At 37.3% G+C, this 12,378-nt stretch overlaps 2 protein-coding genes across 5 annotated transcripts; both read left to right on the top strand.

Moving 5' to 3' along the window:
- Window positions 1-555: 555 nt before the first annotated feature.
- On the top strand, window positions 556-4,882 carry LOC110736462 (wall-associated receptor kinase-like 1). Of its 3 annotated transcripts, none has more exons than XM_021916679.1 (4): window positions 556-828; window positions 995-2,556; window positions 2,671-2,829; window positions 3,149-4,882. In XM_021916679.1, exons 2-4 carry the CDS (start codon window positions 1,611-1,613, stop codon window positions 4,369-4,371), a joined length of 2,328 nt encoding a protein of 775 aa, XP_021772371.1. In that variant the 5' UTR covers window positions 556-828; window positions 995-1,610; the 3' UTR covers window positions 4,372-4,882. The 3 variants fall into 3 exon arrangements, with proteins under 3 accessions (XP_021772371.1, XP_021772372.1, XP_021772370.1); XM_021916680.1 differs by having other exon boundaries at window positions 556-2,556; window positions 3,149-3,850; window positions 3,941-4,882; XM_021916678.1 differs by having other exon boundaries at window positions 556-2,556.
- A 4,301-nt stretch (window positions 4,883-9,183) lies between these two features.
- LOC110736461 (wall-associated receptor kinase-like 1) lies at window positions 9,184-12,353 on the top strand. Of its 2 annotated transcripts, none has more exons than XM_021916677.1 (3): window positions 9,184-10,340; window positions 10,470-10,610; window positions 10,939-12,353. In XM_021916677.1, the coding sequence occupies exons 1-3, from the start codon at window positions 9,398-9,400 to the stop codon at window positions 12,192-12,194; spliced, it is 2,340 nt and encodes a 779-aa protein (XP_021772369.1). In that variant the 5' UTR covers window positions 9,184-9,397; the 3' UTR covers window positions 12,195-12,353. The 2 variants fall into 2 exon arrangements, with proteins under 2 accessions (XP_021772369.1, XP_021772368.1); XM_021916676.1 differs by having other exon boundaries at window positions 10,452-10,610.
- Window positions 12,354-12,378: the final 25 nt, after the last annotated feature.

The following is a 12,378-nucleotide window of genomic DNA, read 5'->3' as shown; positions in this document are numbered from 1 at the left end:
ATGCAATCTGCTGTTTATTGTAAGCCTGCACCAGATGTTAAGACTTACAGCATGCTGGTTGATATGTCTTGTATAGATGGTAATGTTGTGGAAGCGGAAGCGATTTTAAGACACATGACAGACAAGGTTGTAGCTCCTGATATCATTACTTACAATGCTTTACTTGATGGTTATTGTTTGCGTGGTCGGATGAGAGATGCAATAAAGTTACTTGATATCATGGCCCAAAATGGCTGTGAGCTTGATCTAGTAAGTTTTAATACTATGATCAATGGATATGTCAAAGTCAAAAACATTGATAAGGCTCTTACTCTGTTAGAATATATGTTTCAAAAGGGGATAACACCAAATGTTGTAACCTATTCCACTCTTATTGATGGCTTGTGTAAAGCCAATAAACTTACACTTGCACACCAGTTATTCACAGATATGCAAGCTCACGGGGTTACTCCTAATGTTTTCACGTATAACTCATTGCTTGATGGCCTGTGCAAAAGGGCTCGGCTGGGTGAGGCAGTGGCATTACTTGAAGATATGGAGGAGTAAGGTATTAAACCTACTACTCTCACTTACAATATCCTTATGAACAGCTTGTGTGAGGCCGGACAACTTGAAGATGCAGCAAAAATCTTCTCTGATCTTGTGTCAAAGGGCCTGCAACCGAATTGTAAAATATACACTACAATGATTAAAGGCTTCTGCAGGAAAGGGCTCATGGAGTGAAGCTGCTCAATTATTAAGGAAAATGGACGAAGATGGTTGCCCCCCCTGATGGTTGTACCTATAATATGATCATCCGATGATATATTCTCAATAATTTCTAAAGGAGTATGATTAGTATCTATCAGAATTTGTTTTTTTCTTTGAATTTTCTATGAAAATCTTGTCTTTAACTGATGGTTTATTTTAGACCACTAAATTCATGGTGAGTGGATAAGGCAATAGTGTCTTCTGAAAATGATATTGATCAGCCTTTGTTTCCTTTACTTTTCAGTTTTTAGGAAGCAAACTCAAAGAGAGAAGTAGTTCAATTTGTAAATGGACCATTTGCAGTTTCGCTGGATAAAGAATACAAATTTGAAGACCTTTAATTGGTAAGATTCTCATCATCTACCCCTTTACCTATATACTTAGTACTTTCATAATCATGTGGGCATTCTCCACCCAGAGTCCATTTTACACTAAGCTAAATAATGTACTCGTAAAATCCTTTGACTTTAGATAATTATAGAGTATATGACAGTGGCTTATTAAACAGCCTATCCTTTTTTATCTTTCAAAATGTAGCAAACTGTCATTGTCTAATTACTAAGCCTATGTTTCTTCTCTATTTGTTATCACAATGGTATTGCTTTATGGATTTGAGTCTTTGACTCTCCTATCCACCTTGGGTGGGAGTCTCTTTAGATAGATTACGTAACATTGCTGCCTATGTCACCTTTGGCAGGAGTCATTATAGATAGATCACGCACAGTTGACACCCACTGTTGACGTCAATGTGTTGCATTTTCCGTTCACTGCATATTGTATTAAGTGTTTTGTAGGGTAGCATCAGCTTCTTGTTTTTTAATATAATATTTTCTTCCTTATTTGGGAAGTATTAGTAGATCATGAAATTGGTGAGAGAAATGTTTCTTCTGAGAATATTAAAATCCTTAGGAATATTCTTCTTTACGATATGGCATTTGCTTGGTTTTCCATGTCTTGTGTGTGCCTCATTGTTGCAAACACAAGCAACCACCATGCTCACTGCTGCCAATACTACACTGCCTGGATGCCCGCGTAAGTGTGGGAACGTGACAATCCCCTACCCTTTTGGCATTGGGAGGAGCTGCTCCTTGGGGTATAATTACGTTGTAGTTTGTGACACTGAAAAGAATTTCTCTGTACCTAGAATTTCTGGTAGACAGATTCTTGATATATCCGAGACCCAGATTACAGTTATAGATGGCCGTGTTGCTTCTTCTTGCAATTTTGCTGAAGAAGGATCAGGTGAAGATGGCACCTGGTCTAATGTTGATCTGACAGGCCAACCCTATTCTTTGTCATCTGCCTCCAACATCTTTGTGGTCACTGGTTGCCGTCATTATGGATTGATTGAGGCACAAACAACTACTGGCCGAGAAGTTGCTAGCTGTGTTGCCTTGTGTACTAGAGAAGAGGACTTACGTAACAAGATGTGCTCGGGCATTGGCTGCTGTGAGGCTCCCATTCCAAAGGGCTTAAAGTTCTGGAATATTAGCCTAGAGAATATATATTACAACACAAGTGTTTCATCAGGGAATTGCAGCTATGCCTACATACTTGAAAAGTCGACCTTTTACTTTCTGGGGCTGCAGGGCCAGGACTCGGGATATCTGAAAAGTGTGCCTGTAGTGCTTGACTGGTTTATTCCCAATGAACGGTGCAAGGATGCTCAGAAGAACTCAACTACTTATGCATGCCAACAGAATACAAATTGCATTGATCTTGGGCGTGCTCTAAATGTCATAGGCTATCGCTGCAAATGTCTACATGGGTATCAGGGAAATCCTTATCTTAGTCCGGGTTGTATAGGTAAGTATCTTATTTCTCGCCCCTTTTAGTGGCATGCTAAATATATTAACAGCTTAAAAATTAAGCTTGTTAGAGTCACCCCTATAAATAACTATCTGTACATCTTTTTCCCAGAAATTGACGAGTGTGCAGGGGTGAATAATCCTTGTTCAAGCATTTGTGTCAACACTCAAGGAAACTATGAGTGTTACTGCCCAAGTGGGTTTTATGGTGATGGCAGGAAGGATGGTACTGGCTGTCGTTCTAACAGCTTGAAGTTGATCTTAGTTCTTGGTAATTGTTCTTTTATTTATTTCTTGCAGTAGGAATTATAGTTAGATTAACATTTATAAAATTCAATAAACTGAGGTTTCTCTTATTTTGTAATCAGCCATGGCCTTAAATGAAAAGCATGGTTACAGTACTGATTAAGATTTTGGAATGAATATGGAAACCTCTTACAGTTAAGAACATTTCTCTAATCACATCTGAATATCTGTCTTCTCGTCTAGTTCTACCAACCAAAACACATAATTGTTAGGGTGGATAATTCTCTGCTATCGGCTGATGACCTCATCCTGAGCATAATATCTATGTTATTTGCACTTTGCAGGACTTGGCTTGGGTTTGGGATCTATTCTTCTCTTGCTCAGTGGGTTTTGGCTTTTCATTATAGCTAGAAGAAGAAGAAACAGGATGCAAAGAGCCAAATGCTTTAAACAAAATGGTGGTTTGTTATTACAGCAAAAGATGTGGTCCAAGGATGGTATGATAGAAAAAACAAGAATTTTCACTGCTGATGAACTAGAGAAAGCCACTGATGGCTTCAATGAGAACAGAGTGCTGGGTCAGGGAGGTCAAGGTAAAGTTTATAAAGGTATGTTGAGTGATGGAAATGTGGTTGCCATAAAGAAATCTAATATTGGAAACAGCAATGGGTTGAGTCAATTCATCAATGAAGTGGTTATTTTATCAGAAATCAATCACAGAAATATTGTCAACCTGTTGGGATGTTGTTTGGAAACAGAAGTCCCACTGCTAGTTTATGAATTCATTCCAAATGGAGCTCTCTCAAAATATATACATGGTCCTAGTGAGGATTTCCCGATTACATGGGAAATGCGTTTACAAATTGCTATAGATGTCGCAGGTGCACTCACTTATCTACACTCAGCGTCCTCTAAGCCTGTCTTTCACAGAGATGTAAAAACTTCCAACATACTTCTTGATGCGAAATATAGAGCAAAATTATCAGATTTTGGGACATCAAGATCTGTTGGTGTTGATCAAACTCATTTAACCACTCGTATTCAAGGTACTTTTGGTTATCTAGATCCTGAGTATTTCCGGTCAAATCAATTTACAGATAAGAGTGATGTTTATGGTTTTGGAGTTGTTCTTGTAGAGCTCTTGACAGGAAAGAGAGCTGTTATTCCCACCGAATCTCATAACGGAAGAAGTCTTGTGTCATATTTTCTGTCAACTATGGAAAATTCCAATTTGTATGATATTTTGGATGCTCAAGTCGCTAAGGAGGGCAGAGAAGAAGCTATATTTGCTGTTTCTAACCTTGCTAAAAGATGTGTGAACATCGATGGTAAGCAAAGACCAACAATGAGAGAAGCTGCTTTAGAGTTGGAGGTGATCAGTCAACTTCGTCATGCTCCTGTTTCAACTCAAAAAAATCAGCCAGAGGTCACTGCAGAGACATTAACAGAGATTAATTATAGTCTAAGTGATAGTCTTGTGCCTCCAGACACATCTTATATGGAAGAAAATTGGTCTTTTCCCTCCACAGGCTCTAGAATTCAACATGAAACTCATGACGGGGCATGATTTTTTCTGAACTCTGGTTTTGACAACCAGAATCTTCTATGCTCTTATTGTCTTGAACTTATATATGTTAGGTCAGAAAACGTGCATGTTTCACATCCAAACAATTCTCCCGAAATGAGCTTCAATTTTACAGAAATCAAAGTGAGTGCAAGATACTGTCTATTGCATCCTACACATAAGAACATTGCTCATTACCTTGAATTAGGTCTGCCTCTTCAACTTTTCCATCAACACCCCTAGATCAAGAAGTGATTACAACATCACTGTTGTAAACGCTGCCCTAGTTAATAAGGTAGCTAGTAATTTGTATGGATCTTGTTCTGCCTACAATTTTTTTTCTTCTGATTTTGGGTTAAGCTTTCAACTTTCCGTGTTAGTTTTATAATATAATTCCTGTTACTATGTGTATATCCGATTCTTTTTAATACTACTGGTATTTGTGAGCAGTATGACTAATGATCACTTGATCACTCTTGTATTTTCTTGTAAAATTATGATATTCCGTTTCATTCCCTCTTTTCCAATATTTACAAGTTCGGAGTCATGATTTTTTTTTTTTTTTTTTTTTTTTTTTATAAAGTGGAATGATGAGTTGTCATTGGAATAATCTAGCAATAAGGATAATTCTTCTAATCTTTTTAGTTAACAGAAAAATCAGCATTCTTATTTACTCTGTTATGAACAAAATCAAAAAAATACAACATAAACTGCAATTTCAAGTAGCGGTATTCAAAGTCCGCTACTTTAAGTAGGGTTTTTTTAATTTGTTTGAATACCACTTTCTCTTAACCGGTACATGCTTACGTGAACAGTAAAGTGAGAATTCGTAAAAAGAAAAAGAGACTATATTTTTGAAAATTGGATGATATAATAGCATTATTGAGGAAAAAAGCCCTTACGAACTCAAAGTACCCTTAATAGGCTGAGAACTTAAAACAATTGCACGTCTACAGCTCTGCATAGTAACATAGATACCAGTTGAACTGGTTGAGCTCGGTGTACTCATAAACACATTACAGTATACAGCATTCTCTTTTATCTTCTTCATCTGTTTCAGCAGAAACTTCCTCACCATCTTCATTTTCTCCGACCTTCTCTTTCCGCCATTGTTGTCACCTGCATCTAATGCGATTAGATTTTACTTGTTTGCTCTGAATTTGGGATGAAGTTTATCTGGAATGTTCATGTCGTTAAATCAATGACAAAACAAGAGTATATATAGTGCAAGAAAATCAACGGCTAAGATTACATCTCGAGCGAAATAAAAGAAGTCGCATCGCTGAAATAGGGGCAGCCGGTTAGACCGAACCTACCCTGAGTTCAGTCGAACCAGGAGTGGTTCGGTCGAACTCTCAAGTTAGTAGCAAAACTTTATTTCCTTCAAATGGTTCGACCAAACTTTTCAAAAGTTCGGTCGAACTTCCGCACTGCGCAGACAAATCTTCGTGAAACAGCTATAACTCCCTCGATTCTTGACCAAATCGAGCGTATGACCAGTCGTTGGAAAACTCTTGAGAAGAGCTATCACCTCCAACTTGATTCATCTCAATATCATTTCTAGATCTTGAGATATGCTCATTTGAAGTCAGCCCTTTGCCATTCACCATTGTTTAACACCAAGCAATAGCCCATAGCTTAAAATCCTAAGCTATGCACCCCCTTAGCCTTCTTGAACCGTTCTCCACACTTCTCAAACCCAACATAAGCCTAATACTATCACTTACAATATCCTAATTGACAGCTTGTGTGAGGCTGGACAATTAAAAGATGCAGCACGTTTCTTCTTTGATCTCGTGTCAAAGGGCCTGCAACCGAATTGTAAAATATACACCACAATGATTAAAGGCTTCTGCAAGAAAGGGCTCATGAGTGAAGCTGCTCAATTATTAATCAAAATGGATGAAGATGGTTGCCCCCCTGATGATTGTACCTATAATATGATCATCCAAGAAAATATTCTCAATAAGGACTTGTCAAGTGCACTATACTATCGCGACATTATGGTTAGCAATGGATTTGAAGCTGATGCGAACACTTTTTCGCTGTTTGTTAGTCTTTTGCCTTCTGGTAACTTATGTGATTCATCAAAGGACCTACTTCAGAAACTTATCAATTGAATTGGAGTTGATTCAGCAAAGGAACTTCTGCACGTCTTGCTTGATGAAAAGGACGTCCAACAAGGTTTATACTAAATTCTGATGTACTCATAGTGCTGTTATTAGAATAGTTTTGCCTAAACTATAGTTAATCAAGTGATGGTATTTGTTCTGCTTCACCTTTGATATATTTTAGTGGGCTTAACTTACTGATGTTGAGTGTTTTTTTTTAATAATGGTATTGTAATTAGGAGGGAGTATTGGAGAACCCTTATGCTTCATTAGTTAATGAAAACAGAAGACAGATCTTTCTACTATGTGGAAGCTTATTGGTCAAGGCTTAGTTCCACTAATTTCATCTGATACATATTTTTTTGCCCTATCTAGCTAGATCTTTCAGTGTTTGTGTATATCAGCTTACTTTTGTTGCTAGATTTTGAGAAGTATATATAATATTATAGGCAGTAGTCGCTAGCTGTAACTTTTGACTTTTGTACGTAGATTTGCACAAGATTATATTTTGAAAAAAAAAATACACAAAGGTCTTCTACTAGTAAAAATAGATTCTGTACTCATATTTTGGGAAGCTATACTTCCAAACTAAGTTAATTGAAGATCAAACCGTGCTTCAACTTTGCTAGGAGTTTTTATCCTGTGGCCCTGATCGGGGAATCGATGAAATAGAGTTACTAGAGGATCCATACTTTGATTAAAAATCGATCATTAAGCAAACTGACAGTACTATTGGTAGGAGATTTACCTTCATTTGAATTAAATAATTTGACAGTAAGGTCTGATGAGTGATTAAGAGCGCTAATCAACCTTCATTGTGAGAAATACAACATTATTCTTTTTTGATAAGCTTTAATTTAAAGCTTTATAAAGCACCATTCTGATACTGCAACTATCTGGCTTCAAGCATTAGTTTAAATAAACAGGTACAACTACCTAGCAACATAACTTGCAGACCTGAATAGTGGATTGTATTTAATTATTCTAGTGGTCTGAGCTGTATCTTAAAAAAAGTATAGACTGACCTGAATTTGAACCAAGGATGCCTATTTAGTCTCATTTAAGACAACACCCTGAAGCTCTTTTGAATGCTGGCGGCGAGGGGATAAGGACCAGAACCTATTGTAATGTTATCGCCTTATTGGTGTAAAATAATATGTATGTTTTCTATCTACCTGTGATATTGTATGTCTGAATTAAGGATTCCTTAATTTCTTGCTCTTAAGAATGACTACAATTCTCCTGGTCATCATGCTGAATTGCTGATTATGATACAGTTACACTTAGTCATGTGACTGGATCTCATCTCTGTTAGTCACAGTATTGCTAAGCTAGCGTAAACAGAATTATAGGATTGGGTATATTTCAGTTACTCTAATGAAGTCTTCTTGTTAGTGTGCTATGCTTGTAGCTGGATCTAATCCATTGAGTAACTTTGAATGTATTTTAATGTTCAAACCCTGCTCCCTGGTACATGGTGAGGCACTCTACGCACTGATGTTTAATTTGTTAATGTTGTATTCCCTCCATCCCTAAGACCCTAACCCATAGGCAAATGTGCTTTAATATGGATTGAACAAATGGATGAGGGTATCTTTGTCTTTTTACTTTTATGAGTATATATGTGAGTGGGGTTAGTGGTGGGGACGTGTTTTTATATTACGAAATGGGACAATCTAAAAGGGCATACCAAAATAGAGTATGGGGAAACCTAATAGGGTCAGAGGGAGTAGTAGTAGTATGGCCTAATAGCTTATTACGTTGTCAGGTAATCGAGTTAAAATGATCTTGAAAAACGCCGGGGATACATGAAAATTAGGCAGCTTTATTTGTACCTTTTGAATGTATATTTCCAAAAACTATTTTTTATTAAGGTGAAAAAAGGCTCTGCAGTAAGACAATAATGATTCATGAAAAGTATGGAAAGGTATGAAAGCAGACAAAGGCCTTACATAGAGAAATTGGTAAAGATACTACGAGACTTGATGTAACTGTTATCTAGATGTGATGAAGAATGAACACGTTTTAATGCCTGGTAAATGATGGCATTCTTTTATTTAATGCTCCCCTGTAGTCTAAAGCCTAATTAGGTAGCTCAAATCTTATAAATATGATGAGTCTTAGGAGAGAGTGAGGGAGTGATATATAGAAGCTATGCAGATATAAATATAGTATGTCATTAGGAGGAAAGATAAACAACTATTATATAGCTATTGGCTAGTATATAAAGTGAAAAATGTTTTGGACCGCCAAAACACTATTGGTTAGTGGCTATTAATCTATTAATAATGCATAAGAGTCAACAGATTAGGCGAATAATCATACTTAAATTTCTCATTTACTTTTCAGATTACAAAAAAGAGCAGTTATGCTAGAGATATATGAACCTTGTGGAGATTGGCTAGAAAAAGACTGCAGGATTAAAGAATTTAAAGTTATTGCTCTTGTGACCCTTAGATTATTAAGATTATCCTAATCTCCTCTTTAATTATTATACTAGTACTCTTATAATCATTTTACTTTTCCCACCCTAAGTAGTGAAAGTACCTTTAATTTTGTGCTAATAATAAAATAAAATTATCTTCTTAGACTTTGGAATAATGTGGGTGAATTACATTAAAGTGGCTATTATAAAGGCTATGTTTCTTATATATTATGAAGTAGCAGACTTTCAATGTGTTTTTTATGTAGGATTTGTTGTAATTAACCTCTTTGTTATTGCAAATATATACTATTTGGAAAGATCAGATAATGTTGATGTCAGTGTGTTGTATTTCCCACTCATAGCCTACTGTAAGGAAGGATTGTCTGGGTCGTGAAATTAAACTGTTTATATAGTTTATTGCTCATGGCAATATCTTGTTCATACTTGATTTTCAATCATTTTTCTTCTCTGTGAGCAGGGAAGTATTAGTTACATGATCTCAATAGAGGTGAGAGATATGATTCTTGTGAGGATAATTTCCTTAGCAATTTTCTTCTGTTTTACATGGCTTTTGCTTGGTTTTCCATGCCTAGCGTTGGCTTCATTCATGCAGTCACATCAAACCACCATGCTCACTGCTTCCAATACTACACTGCCTGGATGCCCGCGTAAGTGTGGAAACTTGACAATTCCCTACCCTTTTGGCATTGGCAGAGGCTGCGCTTTGGGAGATAACTACGTTATAGTTTGTGACATCAAAAGGAATTCCTCTGTGCCAAGACTTTTCAATAGACAAGTTCTTGACATATCTGAGACCCAGTTGATAACTACAGTTCGTCCTGTTGCGACTGCTTGCAACTCTGCATTAGCAGGCTCAGGTGAATTTGTCACCTTGAATAATCTTAATCTTACAGCCAAACCCTATGCTGTGTCATCCACTTCCAACAAGTTTGTGGTCACTGGTTGCCATCACTATGGATTTGTTGAGGCGCAAACCATTGCTGGCAGGGAAGTCTTTAGCTGTGTTGCTTTGTGCAATCGAAAAGCAGATCTACTTGATCAACTTTGCTCTGGCATTGGCTGCTGCGAAGCTCCCATTCCAAAGGGATTACAGTTCTGGAATACTACCCTTAAAAAGATTGATTACGTTACAAGGTTTTCATCAGGGAATTGCAGTTATGCCTTCATACTCAAAAAATCAAGCTTCAACATTCGGGGGTCCCCAGATGCTGTAAGTCTTAAGTCTGTGCCTATAGTGCTTGACTGGTTTATTCCCAATAAATTGTGCAAGGATGCTCAAAAGGATTCAGCAACTTATGCTTGCCAACAGAATACAACTTGCATTGATCTTGATAAGGTTCTGAGAGTTGTAGGGTATCACTGTAAATGTCTTCAAGGGTATCAGGGTAATCCTTATCTTAGCAGAGGTTGTAAAGGTTAGTATATTGTTTATAATTCCTTCGTATTACATGGATTTTTTTTTGGACTGTAAATTAATTTATATTCTGAGACACCCCTATATTAACCATTTTTTTAACTCGTCTCAGACATTGATGAGTGTGCAGGGCCAAATACTCCATGTTCTGGTACTTGTGTCAATACTCCAGGAAGCTGTGAATGTCACTGCCCAGCTGGATATTATGGTGATGGCAGGAAAGATGGAACTGGTTGTCGTTCTAATGGTTTGAAATTGTTCATCGGTCTAGGTAATTATAATTTGTTTATTTCTTGCATTGTTGTAATTATACTTGGATCTATTATTAAATACTATAAGCTGAAGCTGCTGTTCATGTTAGTATTCAGCCACTAAGCCTAGAATTAGGTGCTTAATTATGGTGCTGAAAAATTGTTTAGGAATGAAATATGAAAACGCCTTATTTTATGTTGTTAAGAAATTTTTGCATTGAAAAGTTAAAATTCAGTCCTCTCTTTCCCCTCCAACCAACCAATCCAGAAAAAATATTAGTGAAAACCACTATCTGCTGTTCTGTAAGCCTCATCCTGGCAAAATTATATGTTATCTGCATTTTGCAGGACTTGGCTTGGGTTTGGGATCTATACTTTTCTTTCTTAGTGGGTTTTGGATATTCATCATAGCTAGAAGAAGAAGGGAGAGAATTCAAAGGGCTAAATACTTTAAGCAAAATGGTGGTTTGTTATTGCAACAACAAATGTCATCCGAGGATGGTTTGATAGAAAAAACAAGAATCTTCACCGCTGATGAGCTGAAAAAGGCTACTGACGACTTCAATGAAGACAGAGTGCTGGGTCAGGGAGGTCAAGGTACAGTTTATAAAGGTATGTTAACTGATGGAAACATTGTTGCCATAAAGAAATCCAAAGTAGAAGGGCAAGGCCAGTTGGGTCCATTCATTAACGAGGTGGTTATTCTATCCCAAATCAACCATAGAAATATAGTCAAGTTATTAGGATGTTGTTTGGAAACAGAAGTTCCTCTGCTTGTCTATGAGTTTGTCCCAAATGGGACTCTTTCCAAGTATATCCATGATCCGAGTGAAGACTTCCCAGTTGCATGGGAAATGCGCTTGCATATTGCTATAGATGTAGCGGGAGCTCTTTCTTACTTGCACTCCGCATCCTCAAAGCCCATCTTCCACAGAGATATCAAAACTTCTAATATACTTCTTGATTCAAAATATAAAGCAAAGCTATCAGATTTTGGAACATCAAGATCTATTGCTATAGATAAAACTCATTTAACCACTTGTGTTCTAGGCACATTTGGTTATCTTGATCCTGAATACTTTCGATCACACCAATTCACTGAAAAGAGTGACGTTTACAGCTTTGGAGTAGTTCTTGTGGAGCTTTTGACAGGGCAAAAGGCAGTTCGCCCTGCTGACACTCCTGAGGGTCAAAGTCTGGTGTTGTGGTTTCTATCAGCTATGGAAAGTTTGAAAATATGTGATATATTGGCACCTCAAGTTGTGAAAGAGGGTAGAAAAGAAAGCATCCTAGCCACTGCCAATCTTGCTAAGCAGTGTTTGAACATGGATGGGAAACAAAGGCCGACAATGAGAGAAGTTGCGTTGCAGTTGGAGGTCATCAGTCAACTGGAAGATGTGCCTGCTACATATAGAAACAATCTGCCAAAGACCAATGAACCAAATTCCATAGAAATCGAAGTGAGTGCAAGCGAAAGTTTAATGCCTCCATCTGCATCTTACACAGAAGAAGATCAGTCTTTAGACTCTTTACCTTCAATTGGATCCATCTCTTCTTATTTTCCACAAGCTTTGTTCAAAAAATATGGTAATAACGTCACGTAGTTTGTTATGAACCCTGATATTGTAATGCAAATACTGTTGCACTTTTGTCTCCAGCAGTTCCACTTGTTAATTGTAATGGGGAACCTACATTCAGGCAGTGCTATTCCGCAGCTAGTGGTATTAAAGGCCTTGGTTGCCTAGGTGTGGTTTGGGCTTGTATTAGGTGTTACAGTGCTCTAAGTAA

The sequence above is a fragment of the Chenopodium quinoa genome, unplaced genomic scaffold (genome assembly GCF_001683475.1).
Source record: "Chenopodium quinoa cultivar QQ74 unplaced genomic scaffold, ASM168347v1, whole genome shotgun sequence".
NCBI classification, from domain to species: Eukaryota; Viridiplantae; Streptophyta; class Magnoliopsida; order Caryophyllales; family Amaranthaceae; genus Chenopodium; species Chenopodium quinoa.
The sequence above is the reverse complement of the archived record's forward strand: the minus strand, read 5'-3'. Positions and strand labels throughout refer to the sequence as shown.

Excerpts from the sequence above, each read along its gene's own strand:
- LOC110736461 (XM_021916676.1), top strand. The coding sequence starts at position 9,398 with ATGATCTCAATAGAGGTGAGAGATATGATTCTTGTGAGGATAATTTCC. Across the intron at positions 10,341-10,451 it reads TCTTAGCAGAGGTTGTAAAG|ACATTGATGAGTGTGCAGGG; the intron begins GTTAGTATATTG and ends AACTCGTCTCAG. Across the intron at positions 10,611-10,938 it reads GAAATTGTTCATCGGTCTAG|GACTTGGCTTGGGTTTGGGA; the intron begins GTAATTATAATT and ends TGCATTTTGCAG.
- LOC110736462 (XM_021916679.1), top strand. The coding sequence starts at position 1,611 with ATGAAATTGGTGAGAGAAATGTTTCTTCTGAGAATATTAAAATCCTTA. Across the intron at positions 2,557-2,670 it reads TCTTAGTCCGGGTTGTATAG|AAATTGACGAGTGTGCAGGG; the intron begins GTAAGTATCTTA and ends TCTTTTTCCCAG. Across the intron at positions 2,830-3,148 it reads GAAGTTGATCTTAGTTCTTG|GACTTGGCTTGGGTTTGGGA; the intron begins GTAATTGTTCTT and ends TGCACTTTGCAG.